General features: G+C 46.0%; 1 protein-coding gene across 2 annotated transcripts in view; it reads right to left on the bottom strand.

Annotated features, from left to right (window-relative positions):
• Positions 1-10,980, bottom strand: part of LOC102452024 (high-affinity choline transporter 1-like) — a 46,017-nt gene extending 35,037 nt beyond the window's left edge. The window contains exons 1-3 of one of the 2 annotated variants that reach the window (XM_089775751.1): positions 10,849-10,980; positions 4,439-4,628; positions 2,939-3,052 (exon numbers count right to left, since the gene is read on the bottom strand). In XM_089775751.1, the coding sequence (XP_089631877.1) occupies positions 2,939-3,052; positions 4,439-4,616 (292 nt within the window). In that variant the 5' untranslated portion in view covers positions 4,617-4,628; positions 10,849-10,980. Of the gene's footprint in view, positions 1-2,938; positions 3,053-4,438; positions 5,273-10,848 lie in introns of those variants that run through there. The other variant, XM_075919358.2, reaches the window with a different exon arrangement.
• Between the last annotated feature and the right edge of the window lie 5,370 nt (positions 10,981-16,350).

The following is a 16,350-nucleotide window of genomic DNA, read 5'->3' as shown; positions in this document are numbered from 1 at the left end:
ACTGCTTATTTGTCTGCTCTTCCCTGATGCATTGGATTCCTTTATATGCAGTTGTTTGTCTGCTCTGGCCCATGGTTTGTCCTCTCCCCTCCTCTCTTTCTGACTACAGCTTAGAGAATCTCTATCAATGGATTCTTCTCTAAGAGAAGTCTCCATCCGATTTACGTGCATCTCCACATCAATCAGCTTTCCCCCATCTCTTAGTTTAAAAACTGATCTACGGCCTTTTTAATGTTTAGTGCATTAAAGGAAGGAACTGGAATGGATATGGTTAGGTGGTGGGCCCCTGGAAAGGACCACACCAAAGCACCATCTTTCAATCTTTTATTAAAAACATAGATAAAGAAGGAAAAGCAGCTACAACACCGAAAGATACATACCATGTACCAGATAAACTCACACAAAAGGAGAGAGACAAGAATAACAAAGAAACTTCCCTTCTAGATTAACACCGCTCCAACACATGGTCTTATCTGTCACCTTGAGACCAGGCACACTTACACCTACATCAGGCAGACTAAGACCATTGTGTTAGGTACTTCTCTGGTTACAGGCACACATCAGTGGGTAGAGCTGTTTTGGCTGGCTAAGCCAGACTCTTATTCAACTGATGGTAGAATGAGAAAGATAGTCCAGAGAAGAGACAAGATAGAGAGGGCAAATAATATATGAAGAAGGTGGACAATAGCAGGAACACAGATCTCAAAACCCAGTTTGTTCTGGATTTAGACAAAGCTGGTAGAGGTGGTAATTTCATCTAGTTTTTTCTCTGGTCATGTCTCCTCTGGCTTCCTTTTAGGATCAGGATGACAGCCCAAGGGTATGTCTACACTACCCTCCTAATTTGAAATAGGAGGGTAATGTAGGCATACCGCAATTGCAAATGAAGCCCGGGATTTGAATTTCCCGGGCTTCATTTGCATAAGCGGGGCTCCGCCATTTTTAAATCCCCGCTCGTTCGAACCCTGTGCCGCGTGGCTACACGGGGCACGAACTAGGTAATTCGAACTAGGCTTCCTAGTAACTACCGTTACGCCTCGAATTAGGAGGGTAGTGTAGACATATCCCAATGTATCAGGGTAGATCCCGAGGCCCCAGAGTAAGATCTGAGGGGGGTTTTTTTTTTTGCAGCCCTAACAGGAGAATAGCTGCCACAAGCCAGGAAGAGAACGTCACATCCTCATGTTCCTTCTAAATTACATTAACATAATGTCATATTGGGCTTTTGAGAGTGAGACCCTGTCCTAATAGTACCTGTTATCACCAGATAAAGAAACAGTTAAGATATTTAAAGAAAACTGTTTAATAGTATTCCATGTGGCAAAGAATCACTTAACAGTTATGGTTGTGAAATCTCTATTGCTTTGCCTATATAGTCCATGCTCCTGTTATTTATCTGCATGGTTTCTGTCTGCCCCATAAGTAATTTTGCAAGGTGTAAATTAGCTAAAGTGGTGAGTCATGATTGGGTAAAGAATTGTTTCACAATATGTTAGGATTGGTCAAAGAATTATTTTGTAATACTTCAGTAAAATGATTGGTTAAGGTACAACTAAGCAGGCCTCAAGTTTCACTCAATAAACAGGTCCAAAAGGAAGTTCTTTGGAACCAACTCCAGGGCACAGCCCAAGCTCTGAGCAGCCCCCTCAAACCCTGCCAATCATATTGTATAGAGGCTGGAGTTCCCTTATGACTTGATCTTGACTGGCCAGCAAGAAAAACTCATCTGCCTCATCGAGAGTGGTGAGCACTGGATGCTTAGTATGTGCATTCTGTTTTGGTGATTGTTAATAAATAGAGCAGGGGTGACCAAACTTTTTTCAAAGGGGGCCAGATTTGATGTAGTGAACATGCGTGTGGGCCGACCATTTTGCCTGACATTCTTTGAACCATTAAAATTAAATGCAAATTAACTATTTTATGCAAAGTTTATTGCAAACGGCATACTTTTCATTTCATCACATGGATGACAAATCTAAACAGGTGTTAAATCACTCTGCCTTTCATATCTGAAGGCCAAATGAAAAAAAAATCCAGGAAGCTGAAATATATGTCAGGAACATTGTAAAGTACATTACATATTATTGGTAATAAAGGTTGTCCGTCAACTTTTAAGTTCAAAAAATATGAACAGAAACATAACACCAAGTATACATGTTGTGTCCAAATATAGTTATAACTGATTTAGACCAACTGACTAACTGAGATTTTACAATGTATTCATCTCAATACATAAGGATTCGTTGGGGGCCATAAAAGATAGATATTGCCAAATTACCTGTGGGGCCGTATTAAACCGGAATACGGGCCGCAATTGGCCCGCGGGCCGGACTTTGGACATGCCTGAAATAGAGGGTAAGGATATGACTGGGAAAAGACCCTGCAAACCTTCAGAGTGTTAGGTTACATCTTGAGCCCATGAATGGATAAGAGTGTAGGTCTTAATTAATGAGGTTATGCCTGGAGCTCTAGGAACAGAATAAAGCTGGGTGCCCCTATAGTTTGCGGGTAACCCCAGGAAATGATGGAAGAGGCAACCATGATGGTATAAAATTCACCCCGACCAGCGCCCTAAATAAACAGTGTCCAAGAAGGGGGAGCAACCTTATTATATTAAAATTAACCAATCACAGTACATGTTGGTGATTTAAACAACAATAATATTCTCCCATTTCTAAAATCTTTCAGGTTGTCATTAAGCCAAACTATGAGTTTACCAGGATCCTCGAAGGCTCCTTCGAAGATCAGAATTATTTTAATGTGAACAATCCAGTCAGTGCCAGTCTCTACCAGCTTTTGCCAACTTTCAGAACCACTTCTATGCCACTGGTTGAGTTAGACTTCTGTTACCTTGGTATCTGCACAAGAAGGCTACATTTGCCCGTTTTAAAAACTGCTAAGAAATTAAAATGTTTAAGAATCAAATTATTGTCTTTACCAATGATAAAAGCGAGAACGTATCCTACTGGAGCCAGGACCCAGGCCAGCCCTCGTGTAGGGAGGTACACGATCTCAGAAGTCCCGTTGATGTAGCCACCTCCAACCCAAGTTGCTGGGGGAAAAAATAGGAGGAAATTGAAAAAAAAGAAGAAATCATATGGTTTTCCTTTGTTTTAGAGCCCTCATAATATTGCTTGCCAGAGGAGAGAGTGTATGAGACAAAAGCAAAGGTAGAAAAACTTCAAGGCAATAATGTCACAGAATGAATTTTCAAAATGTGGGCCACTAATTCTAGGCACCCAAATAGGCTGACTGGTTTTCAGAGCTGCTGAGTGAATATCACTCAGTTCAGCAAAGCTCTCAAGTCTATCACTAGTCAACAAGGCACTTAGGAACTATTAAACTATTAGGAAGATTCTTTGGTAAGAAATGTATGTTGGTCACTGATATGGCGCTGCTCTTATTTAACCAGTATGGGACCAGTCGGAGGATTAGTGAGGAGGAAAGGATTGAGGTGCTTTCAGAATGTAAATGACTAAGTATGTCTCCATCCTGGCCAACTCTGGAGGTGCAGTCAAGTGGCTTTTCTAGTGTCTGGTTGACATCATAGAATCATACAAAAGTGGCGAGGAGTCCTGTGGCACTTTATAGACTAACCAAAGTGGTGGAGCATAAGCTTTCGTGGGCAAAGACCTACTTTATCAGATGCATCTGACGAAGTGGGTCTTTGCCGATGAAAGCTTATGCTCCAACACTTCGTTTAGTCTATAAGGTGCCACAGGACTCCTCACCGCTTTTGCAAATTCAGACTAACATGGCTACCCCATAGAATCAGAGTACTAGAACTGGAAGGGAGCTCAAGAGGTTATCAAGTCCAGTCCCCTGCCTTATGTGTGAGAACTGAGTAGCATGTTCAACAGTTTGGGTTGGGGAAGCAGGTGTGTTTCAGTGGCAAACAGACATTTGTTACTATACGAATAGTAACACTCATTCACATTGCAGCTTTCTTGTGAAGATCTCAAAACACTTCACAAAGATAGCTAAGATATTGTTCCCATTCCCCAGGTCAGGAAAGTAAGACATAAATGGGTGAAGGGATTTGCCCCAGATCACACAGCAGGTCTGTGATGGAGTCAAGAACAGAAACCATGATACTTAGTCCCCAACCTTAATCCCTACGGGGCATTGCCTCCAGGATATAATGAGATGAAAGAGGGAGGATTTTTTACATGATATCGTGTGCTACCAAGAATGCCAATAAAATTAAAGTAGGCACATAGAAGAACAGTTCCTCTTGGCAAAAAATTGAAACCAAATACAGATTGAGAACAGTTTCTTAAGTTAATTATATAAGGAGAATACAAAACAGAACTTAAACTCTGAGGGTATGTCTACACTACCCCCCTAGTTCGAATTAGGGGGTAGTGTAGACATACCCTGACTGATCTAAAATAGATTATAAACTGGATCAGGAAATAATATTAAGAAAAAAACTCACCGGTTGTGGTGAATAATCCCACAAAAACGTTCATGTTTCTGCCTCCCACTATGGCAATCTCACTTTGGTTGGCATTTTTCTCTTCCTTTTTGATTTTCCAAGCAGCCCAAATCCCAGTTGCCAATGTTATCACATAGAACACAATCACGGCTACCAGACCAGGGATGTTTACAGCCATTTTCTCCAAAAGCTGTATTGTAAAATAATTCTGATCACCAGGACTCATGCAAAACACCTCATAGAAGATTAAAAGTCTTATGATTAGAAAAGCATTAAGGGTTTTTGGGATAGACAAATGCCCTAGTGTGGTAAATTAGCTCACTTTGAATTCCTGCTGAGTTGGAAGAACCTGGAGAAAGAAATAACAGTGGCTGCCCAAAGTGATAGGAATGATTGCACCATCCAAAAGCTGAAGTGTGCTCTGCATATCCCAGGCTGGCACTGGGAGAAAAGCGCTCTCACCCCCTTTTTAGACTCCACCCTCTGGGAGGAACCAGCCAGATCTTTGGTAGACAGGACAAGGAGAAGAGACATTTCTTGACTAAGGGCTAAATCCTGCCAGTATTAAAATCAATGGGAGCTCTGCTAATGATTTAAGTGACAGCAGAGTCTAGCCCTAAATCAGCTGGGAAATGTCAGAAACTCTGAAACACACAAAATGCATTTAAAAAAATTACACACTAAAAGGATTTACAAATCATTATCTTGAACGTGGTATGTGAGTAAAGTACTAGACTTAGGGCACGACCCAAAGCACATAGACATCAACGGGAGCGTTAGCAATAATCTCAATGGGCTTTGGATCAAGTCTTGAGAACCTGAGAGACTCCAGTCCTCTGCCTGTAGAAGAGATACAGTAGGGCAAGGTTTCCCCAGCATGCACTGGACAATGTGCTTGTCCTGAGCAGGAAGGATCAGACTGTCCTTCCAACATCTGTCTTTTTAATTGTCACTGGGGATTGAATATTTGTGGAAGGTAAAAAATCAATTTCAGTTCACTTTGAAACCTGAACAAATATTCACTGACAATTTCCCCACCCTTTTTCCAGCTCTGTTTGTGAATAATCAAAGCTTATGCTTTTTTTAAAGTGGTACTGCCTTCACAAAAACGAGTAGTCCTGTAGCACCTTAGACAATAACATATATATATATATATATATATATATAGTATCATGAGCTGTTGTGGGCAAAACCACTTCCTCACATGAGCAGAGGTGCTTTCACAAAGTTAGTTCAAGTTTGTGAACCAGTTTTCCCCACATGTAATCAAACATCATGTTGCTTTCATGTATTATAAAAGAGTAGATGATAGATGGTTTAAACTTTAAAGCTAAAAATAAACCTGTGTCTTTAGGTATAGAAGACTTGGCTGGCACAAGTGAGTGTCCTCGTCAGTAAGGGGATGGGACTTTGAAAAGCACCTAAATCACTTAGGGTATGTCTACACTACCCCGCTAGTTCGAACTAGCGGGGTATTGTAGGCATACCGCACTTGCAAATGAAGCCCGGGATTTGAATTTCCTGGGCTTCATTTGCATAAGCCGGGTGCCGCCATTTTTAAATCCCGGCTAGTTCGAACCCCGTCCGAGGAGTACAGCTAGTTCGGATTAGGAAGACTAATCTGAACTAGCTACTCCGTGCCGCGTGTAGCCGCGCGGCACGGGGTTCGAACTAGTCGGGATTTAAAAATGGCGGCGCCCGGCTTATGCAAATGAAGCCCGGGAAATTCAAATCCCGGGCTTCATTTGCAAGTGCAGTATGCCTACATTACCCTCCTAGTTCGAATTAGGAGGGTAGTGTAGTCATACCCTTAGATAGTCAATAGGACTTGTGGTCCTAAGTCACTATGTAAATTTCAAATTACTGATCATCATGTACCTTCTCTACAATAGTTAAAAACCTCAATATACTGAAATATTAAATAATATTTCAAGAACTATGTTGTCACAACAATGGATAAAGAGATACAGGTTGTATCTCCCTGGTCTGGCATCCTTGGGACCTGAGCTGTCCTGGACCAGGGAGTTTGCCGGACTAAGGGAGGTCAGGCTCCACTGTGGACTGCCCCTGCTGGACTCCTCTCTTTGGGTCTCCCTGCCCTGCCGCTGGCCCCGCTAACGCTGGCCCAGCACAGCTCCCCATTCAGCTGCCTGCCTGCTGCCCCAAGGTCTCCTGGTGGGGACTGCTTGGCTGCTGCTAGTCCCACTGCTACAGGGTGTTCCCCAGGGCTCCTGCTGGGGCTACCTGGCTGCTGGCAGCCCTGCTGCCACTGGGATTTCCCTAGCCGGGACCACCCGGACATCTCATCCCTGCTAGGGGCAGCTCCACTGCTGATGGGGATTCTGTTGGTTCCCCAGCCAGGGATGGGCATCTCCATCAGCCCCACTTCAGCCAAGGGGTTTCCTGGCCCCGTTGCCACCAAGTATTTCCCGGGGTTCCTGGCTGGAGCAACCCAGCTGCCAGCAGCCCCCACTGCAGTCAAGGGTTCCCTGGCTGGGGCCCGGACTCCCTGGCTACTCCATGACCCCACTGATGCTAGGGGTTCCACAGCCACCCTCTGGCCCTGCTGACATTGGGCGGGGGCTCTTTGGCCATTGCCTGGCCACACTGATGCTGGGGGCTCTCCAGCCACTGTCTGGTCCTGTTGATGCTGTGGGGTCCCTGGCCAGAGTGGGGAAGGCTCCCCAGGTGCTGCTTGGCCCAGCTGGAGTTCCCCAGTTCCTGGGTTGCTCCGGCCTCTGAGGCTCTTTGGTCCAGCAACATTTGTGGCCCTGCTGGACCATGGATATTGCCTGCCCAGAAAGTCCTGGATTTGGGAGGTTCAACCCGTATTAAAAAAGAGAACCAGGAATCTTATTACTGTATTTTAGACTGTTCAAATCTGCGATATCCCTGCCTCCTCTAAAATCTGTGAGTCGGGGTTTTAATTAACAGCTGAAGATTTAAATTGACTTTAATTAAAAACAGCTATAAATAAATTCTTGTGTTTAAAATGAAAATAGGAAAACAGTGGGCTTATTTTCTTATGTTTTACATTTGTAGAGCTGTATTTATCCCCAAGAGCTTTACTATTTATAAAATTTCTTAATCAATCAGCACTGAAATGCAATAAAGCATCTGGTGCCTAGTGAGAGAGGTGGAAGTTGGCTATGGTAGAGGACATCCCACCCATTCTTGGAAAGTGAGATACAAGATCTTTACTGTTTGTGCAAAGCAGATAGGATCTCAGTTTTCAAAGTCTCCGAAGAAAACATCACACACAGTAAAGCTGCCAGGTTCTCTGATTTGGGTCTGACCCTGCATACCCTCACCCATGTGACTACTCCCACTGATTTCAAAAGGATTACTCCCCTGAATAAATGAGGGAGACCAGGTCAGTCAGGAAATATTGTTTTTTGAACCAACTTCTGTTTGTGAAAGAGACAAACTTTCAAGTTCCACCAAGCTCTTCTTCAGGTCTGGGCTAAACAATAAGGCTACGTCTAGACTGGCATGATTTTCTGGAAATGTTTTTAACGGAAAAGTTTTCCATTAAAAGCATTTTCAGAAAAGAGCATCTAGATTGGCACGGATGCTTTTCCGCAAAAGCAGTTTTCGCGATCGGGGCTTTTTTGCAGAAAACAAATCTGAGCTGTCTACTCTGGCCCTTTTGTGCAAGAAGCACTAATTTCTTACCGTAGGAAGTCAGTGTTTTTGCGGAAATTCAAGCAGCCAGTGTAGACAGCTGGCAAGTTTTTCTGAAAAAGCAGCTGATTTTTCAGAAAAACTGGCCAGTCTAGACACAGCTTAAAGATTTTTAGGACTGGACCTTTATCCATGATGACTCAGAAAAACAAGAGACTAAATTTTCCCTTGTGTGATTTGAACCTGTGCTTCTTGCAAGTGTCTTTCTGCTCTACATTTTTAGGCCATGTGCATCAGTGTGATACTTGGCACCATAAGAGTTTACTTTTTTTCTGGCTTAATATGGAGTCCAGAGTGAGTCCCTGAGGGTACGTCTACACTGCAGGATTTTTCCAGGATACCAGAGGTATCCTGGAAAAACTCTGTCATGTCCAGGGAACGCATTTGCTCTTCCATTTTTTTTTTTTTGTGGAAGTGAAAACACACTCTTTCAGAAGCCCTCTCTTCCTCATTCCATGAGGAAGAAGGGATCTTACAAAAGAAGGGGATTTTCCAAAATTTGGCCCAGTATAGATGGGACAAATTTCGGAAAAGCCTCTTCCGAAAAAAAATCGGAAAAAGCTGTAGTGTAGACCTAGAGTTTCCCCATCTAAATAGTAATGCTCATCACCATCCTCACGGAGGATGGTTAATATCTATATATGTGGTGTCCAACATGCTAGCCACTAGTCATATGTGACTATTTGGCCAGTTGAGTGTGTCTATTTGGCCAGTTGAATGTGGCTAGTTCACTATAGCAGTAGCTTTTATAGTGGCTTCTGCTTTAGAACTAGTTGAACACCATGGATCTAAACAATGTTTGAAAATGGGAAGTGTGATATAAGAATTAGAGAGTCTTGCAAGTGATTTTATATTTGTAATTTTACAGTGAAGTTGGGTCTTCATATGTGGAAAACCTTCATTTCCTCTGCTCATACAACAGCATGAAACATAGCAGTTTTGGAGGGCCTGAAATTTGCTATCTGTGTCAATGGATTTAGGCCTTTCTACTGTTTAAGGCAGGGGTTCCCAAACTTTTTGGCACGGGGACCAGTAAATCCATTCACGAACTTTTGGAGGACCAATAACATTCATTTGCATATTTGCATATTCATTAAGCAAATGATGAATATTCAAATAAGTTGTTTCTGGTCCACCCAAAGCCCCCAGTGCCAGCATTAGCAAAGCTTTTGATACAGTCACTCACAATATTCTTGCCAGCAAGTTAAGGGAATATGGAGTGGATAAATGGACTGTAAGATGGATAGAAAGCTGGCTAAATCAGGGTTTCCCAAACTTTTTACTTTAGTTGGAACCTGGTTTTTTTAGTACTGTTTTTTGCAGCCCAAAAATATAAACACACGTAAAAAAAAGAATGAAAAATGAATAAATTTTCAGTGTTTCACCAGCTTCATCCTCTGTCCAGCCCAGGCCAGGGTTTGGGGGACCGGGCGCCACATGGGCACTGCAGGAGGCAGGAGCAGGAGCAGATTGGGGCTAGGAGGGAGGGTGCAAGGAAGGGTAGGGTTGCCAGGTGTCTGGTTTTGTACCGGACAATCTGGTATTTGAGGATTTTGTCTCAGAAACAAATTGAGAAATTACCAAACATATAAAATGCCTGGTATTTTCTAATTAGGTATGTTTTATTATAATTAGGTGTATCAGCACTTAGCTGGGAACTGCCTGGCTGGTCGATGTTCTCATGCTGCCTGAGTGTGTCTACCAGCCAGGCAGTTCGCAACTACTGGAAGGCAGGTATGTGGGGGGAGGGGATAAAATGGAACCCCCAGGCAGACTCACTCCTCTGCCAGGGTCTGTAGGGTCTGCATGTGCCCAGGTCAGTCCTGCCCCCTCCCCCTTCTCCTCCCATCTCCCAGTCAAGACTAGCTGCCCCCGTCCAGCCCTGCTTCCACCGGCGGAAAGGTCCCCCCCCCCCGCCTCCCACCAGTCTCCCCCGTCAGCCCTGCTCCCCCAACGACCCCCCCAACCAGCCCAGCTGCCCCCGTCCAGCCCTGCTTCCCGCAGCTGGTTCTTCAGTCCTCTTCCTCCTGTTCTCCCCTGGACAGCCCCTCCGCGCCCCGTCCAGCCCTGGTTCCGCCGCCTGCCCTCCCCGATTTCTGCTGGACAACCCCGCTGCCTCCAACCCTGCTTCCGTCACCTGCCCGCCTGCCCCCCCATCTCCGCGGGACAGCCCCGCTACCCCCAACCCTGCTTCCCTGCCCCGCCAGCCGCCCCCATCTCCGCGGGACAGCCCCGCTACCCCCAACCCTGCTTCCGTCACCTGCCCGCCAGCCGCCCCCATCTCCGCGGGACAGTCCCGCTGCCCCCAACCCTGCTTCCGTCACCTGCCCGCCAGCCGCCCCCATCTCCGCGGGACAGTCCCGCTGCCCCCAACCCTGCTTCCGTCACCTGCCCGCCTGCCCCCCCATCTCCGCGGGACAGCCCCGCTACCCCCAACCCTGCTTCCCTGCCCCGCCAGCCGCCCCCATCTCCACGGGACAGCCCCGCTGCCCCCAACCCTGCTTCCGTCACCTGCCCGCCTGCCCCCCCATCTCCGCGGGACAGCCCCGCTACCCCCAACCCTGCTTCCCTGCCCCGCCAGCCGCCCCCATCTCCACGGGACAGCCCCGCTACCCCCAACCCTGCTTCCCTGCCCCGCCAGCCGCCCCCATCTCCACGGGACAGCCCCGCTACCCCCAACCCTGCTTCCCTGCCCCGCCAGCCGCCCCCATCTCCGCGGGACAGACCCGCTGCCTCCAACCCTGCTTCTGCCGGCCACCGCCCGGATCTGCACGGGACAGCGCCGCTGCCTCCAACCCTGCTTCTGCCTCCCGCCCACCCGGATCTGCACGGGACAGCGCCGCTACCCCCAACCCTGCTTCTGCCTCCCGCCCACCCGGATCTGCACTGGACAGCGCCGCTGCCTCCAACCCTTCTTCCCGGCAGCCGGTTCTCCCTCCCCCCTCCTCCCGCCGCCGCCGCCGCCGCCGCCACCACCACCACCTCCTCCCAGCCCGCCCCGCTCTGCTCCCCTACCGGCAGCCATGTGAGGGCCGCGGCCCATAGTTTGGGAAACGCTGGTTTAAGGGATTTACATTTTAAGGTTGTGTTAACTTAGTAGTGACGTCTTCAGTAGCGCTTTATGTTCTAAGTAAAAGTGTGCTGAGCTGAAGTTTCAGGTCTGCCCTTGGATAGTTATGTCCATACCAGTATGAGGTTCAATGATTAGTCCTGGATGTCCTCCCCCACCTCCAAAGGATATGGAAATGGAACAACAAAAAATGGAGAACTTGGTAGTGAGCAATATACATAATATTTTGTTAAAATGCATTCCATTGGCCTTTAGCCAAGTATGCCAGAGCGGGCCAGTGAAATGGATTCTAACTAGGAGAGCTGAGTTCAAGTCCTGATTATGTCATCACTTAATTCTGTGAGTACACTCCTCACTCTCACTGTGCCCTGAATTCCCCATCTGTAAAACAGGGAACAATGCTTTTTCCCAGTTTTGTAAAAATAGTGAATGTGAAGTGCTATGTGTGTTCTAAATATTAGTGCAATATAACATAGTAGTTCTATATTTGCTTTTGTCTTTTCAAATATTATGCAATGTCAGTGAGAACAATCAGATTTTTACTACAAAGCCAGCTCTTGTTCTACCTCCATATCACAATGCTACTATTCTAATGGTTCTTTCTACCCAGCCCCATTACCCAAGGAGGTGGGTGCTTATTCCATGCAAATGTAGCCCCTGGTAGCCCATTGCTGGATACACAACTCAAGAGCTGGTGTAGAACCTTATTCCCCATATCATGCCCCAACATCTTTGAAACTACACTAAAGCCTGGATCAGTTCTCTGAGATTGACCCACTGGCGGTCAATTTAGTGGGTTTAGTTAAAGCCCACCAAATTGACCACAGACTGCTCTCCCATCAACCCTGTTACTCTACTGCAGATGAGAAGAGTAAGGGAAGTCAACAGCAGAGTTTCTCCCATCACCCCTTCCCAGTGTAGAGCTCGCGGTAACTCAGCTTAATGTACATTGACTCCAGCTATGTTATTCAGTTAGCTTAAGTTAACTGTCTATTGTAGTGGAGAGGTAGCCTTCTACTGACTGGGGGAATAATTAACATCTCCAGAAGTGGTGCATACATTTGCAGAGGGAGTTAAGACAAGAGTTGACTGTAGAATCAGTGATGGAGCCTAGCCAGGACCATGGTAAAGGAGAGGTTTTCCCAATTCTGTAGGGGTATTGGGGTCAATAGCAGCATATACAGAGGCTGTCACTCTTGAGTTAATTTTGGTGGAGTAAATAGATCCAAAGAGTCACTGTCACTACAGCACTAATCAGTTAAACAAGGTTCAGGGTTTAGAAAACAGGGAATCTTGGCCTGCTTAGTTCCCTGGTGAATGACTCACTAAATTTTTTTATCTCATTATGCATACAGAAAAAGAACCAGACAGCAAGCACATTTTAAGTGTTAAATATTAAGTAAGGCTTTCATCTTAACAATATACTTTATTGCTTTTCCCTTTAGATGTAGAGTGTATATAAGCAAACCCCTATTTGACAGTATATTCAAGGGGGCTTAAGATGGTAATAATTCTCCTTTCAGGAAGGAAAAGAGAAATGTTACTTGAGAGAGGCTGGAGCTGTGGTTAAGTTTGATCCTGCTTCCTTGAAGACAAGTGCACACAAAGCAGGGGTGTATAATCACCAACTCCATGGCTGCTCCAGGGCTGGAGCACTCAGAAGAAAAAATTAGTGGATGCCCAGCATCCACAGGCTGCCAACTCCTCCCCAGGCCCCCAACACCTCCTGCCCACCAGCAGCCCCTCCAATCAATTCCTACTCCTCCTTCCAGTGCCTCCCACTCTCCGCAGTCAGCAGTGTGCAGGAGGTGCTGGGGGGAGGGAGAGGAGTGGAGATGGGTTGTGCTTGGGGATGGGGGCAGAACTTAGTGGAAAGGGGCAGGGTGGGGCTTTGGGTGGAGTGGGGGTGGGAAGAGGAAAGGTGGGGTGGGAGCTTGAAAGAAGGATGTAGCGGAAGCAGAGTCTGGGGCTGAGGAAAGGAGGAAGCTGGTGCCTGTTCACAGGACAGAAAAGAACAGTAAAGATGGAAAATGCAGCTTACACATTTGGTGCTCACTTGTAGTTTTAAATTGTAATCTCCAGTCATGGTGGAGAAGCATGGGCATAGCATATGGTTTTATCAGACACTCCAAGACCTGGCAAACTTGCATCAGAGCTGTCCCATTTTGTGCTTTGAGCTGCCTCTCTGGGCATAGGCTCACAGGAATGTTGCAAAAGATGCAGTTGTCTTGGCTGGCTAAGCCAGACTCTTTATAAACAGCAGGAAAAAGGAGAAAGATAGACAAGAAGATATAAGGTAGGAAAGAAAAAGACACGAGAGAGGGGGTGATGCCAGGAACTCAAGTCTCACTTTCCAGGTGTTGGTCAAGACATAGCCAAAGCTGGTGGAGGTGACTATGTCATCTGGGTCTCACTTTCTGGCTCAGTCTAACCAGAACGCCTTTTAGGATCAGGCCAGTGAAGGCCCAATAGTGTTGGGCCTTCACTGGCCTGATCCTAAAAAGATTCTGGGGTGTCATTTGCTGTGAAGCAAGGCGGGGGCAGTTGTCCCCTTCCAGACTGTTCTTAAGTCTGTGTGCTCCATTAAATCTTCCTTTTTTTGTTGGGAAGGTGTATGGGGGGGGGGGGGAGATTTTGCAGGATATAATTTAGTCACATATAAAGTTTTATGCTTATGCAGTTTTCCCCCAGCCTCTGGATTTATCTGAAATGACACTGCTAACCAGGATCCCAGGAGATGGTGACTGCCATGATGTCATTCCTTTCAGTCCAACCATCTTGCTCCTGGCATCACAATTCCTTCCAGGGTCTCTTTTTCTAAGGACCCGGAAATGGGGAGGCAGTTGGAGTGGCTCATCCCCTCATTATTTCAACCACCCATTTAGGCTTCATTTCCCATACACCAATTTTATCCCATTTCCAATTCCATCCTCCTTTTGTTTACCACAGATCATCTTGTCGCCGTCCTTGGGTGATATCAGCAGAGCTGTCTGTTTGGGCTAATTCAATCTGGCTGTCTTTAACTGTGACTGAGTTTTATAAACAATTGTAGGGAAGAGGCTGTGTTAGACTTTAATTACCTTGGACAGCTTAGAGTACAGACATCTGCACAACACCACACCATGATGTGGCACTGGGATAAAAGCATAAACATATTAGACTCGGGAAGGGGGGACCCACAGGGCATTGAGGGGCAGGGCAGGGTGCTGGGCAGAAGGACACTAGCAGTGGCTTTAGCTTTGATACCTGTTGTGGGAAAAGTTTTTAAGTGTTACATTTTTTTCTTTAGGTCGCAGGCTACTGGAAGTAAGAGGGACTATTCCCTTATTGTGGGAGGATGAAGAAGGCCAGGCTGGTTGTGCTAAGTCATGTGCAATAGGAAAAGAACAGGAGAAGTTGGCTCTTGAAGCCTGCTGTTGGCAGTTCCATGTGATTGCAGTAGCAGTAAAAGTTGCTAGTGGGAACTATCCTCCATATCTAGGGGTCATAGTGGACCACAAGCTAAATATGAGTCAACAGTGTGACGCTGTTGCAAAAAAAGCAAATATGATTCTGGGATGCATTAACAGATGTGTTGGGAGCAAGACACAAGAAGTCGTTCTTCCGCTCTACTCTGCACTGATCAGGCCTCAGTTGGAGTATTGCATCCAGTTCTGGGTACCACATTTCAAGAAAGATGTGGAGAAATTGGAGAAGGTCCAGAGAAGAGTAGCAAGAATGATTAAAGGTTTAGAGAACATGAACTATGAGGAAAGACTGAAAGAATTGGGCTTGTTTAGTTTGGAAAGGAGAAGACTGAGAGGGGATATGATAGTGGTTTTCAGGTATTTAAAAGGGTGTCACAAGGAGGAGGGAGAAAATTGATTTTCTTGGCCTCTGAGGATAGGACAAGAAGCAATGGGCTTAAACTGCAGCAAGGAAGGTTTAGGGTGGACATTAAGAAAAACTTCCTAACTCTCAGGGGGTATGTCTACACTACCCCGCTAGTTCGAAGTAGCGGGGTAATGTAGGCATACCGCACTTGCAAATGAAGCCCTGGATTTGAATTTCCCGGGCTTCATTTGCATAAGCCGGGCGCCGCCATTTTTAAATCCCGGCTGGTTCGAACCCCGTGCCGCGCGGCTACACACGGCACGAACTAGGTAGTTCGAACTAGGCTTCATGCTCCTCGTGGAATGAGGAGTAACAGTAGTTCGAACTAGGAAGCCTAGTTCGAACTACCTAGTTCGTGCCGCGTGTAGCCGCGTGGCACGGGGTTCGAACCAGCCGGGATTTAAAAATGGCGGCGCCCGGCTTATGCAAATGAAGCCCGGGAAATTCAAATCCCGGGCTTCATTTGCAAGTGCGGTATGCCTACATTACCTCGCTAATTCGCATTAGCGGGGTAGTGTAGACATACCCAGGGTGGTTAAACACTGGAATAAGTTGCCTAGGGAGGTTGTAGAATCTCCATCTCTAGAGGTATTTAAGAGCAGATTAGATAGACATCTATCAGGGATGGACTAGACCAGTGGTTCTCAACGTGGGCCATATGGCTCCCCAAGGGGCCACACCTTACTTCTAGGGGGTCAAATGGAAAAAATGGAACATTAGGAGGCCACAGTAAGTTTCTGAGGTGTATGATGAATGAGGCTCAGAAGGGGGCCATGAGCAAAAAAAGGTTGAGAAACACTGGTCTAGACAGTACTGGGTCCTGCCATGAGGGCAGGGGACTGGACTTGATGACCTCTCGAAGTTCCTTTCAGTTCTAGTGTTCTATGATTCTATGATATAGGGAACTGATCCAACTTCCATATGAGGGACAGGCAACAGAGGAGTGTAGAAAGGAAATAATATGTCCCCAAGTGTAGCCTTGCCAAGATTCACCATTTTATTGAAAGTATCACAATATCTGGGTTTTCTCCCTAAAATCTCAGCTTCTGGAGACCTGTGACTACATAAGACTCCCAACTTTAGTTTTGTATTAGAAGTAAATTTCTAGTCTTCATGGTTCCAGTGTAAAGCCTATGTATTAACTTTGATTATTTTTAGACAAATTTCATGATGGTCATTAGAATTAGGTGAGAGAGTTAGTCTAGCAATCAAAATGATGGCATGATAATAGGCTGCATGTTAACTACAAACTAATCTGGCTTTCAATATAGCAGTCTTTTAAGCC

The sequence above is a fragment of the Pelodiscus sinensis genome, chromosome 1 (assembly GCF_052426305.1).
Source record: "Pelodiscus sinensis isolate ZL-2025 chromosome 1, ASM5242630v1, whole genome shotgun sequence".
NCBI classification, from domain to species: Eukaryota; Metazoa; Chordata; order Testudines; family Trionychidae; genus Pelodiscus; species Pelodiscus sinensis.
This window is presented reverse-complemented; position numbering and strand designations above follow the sequence as displayed.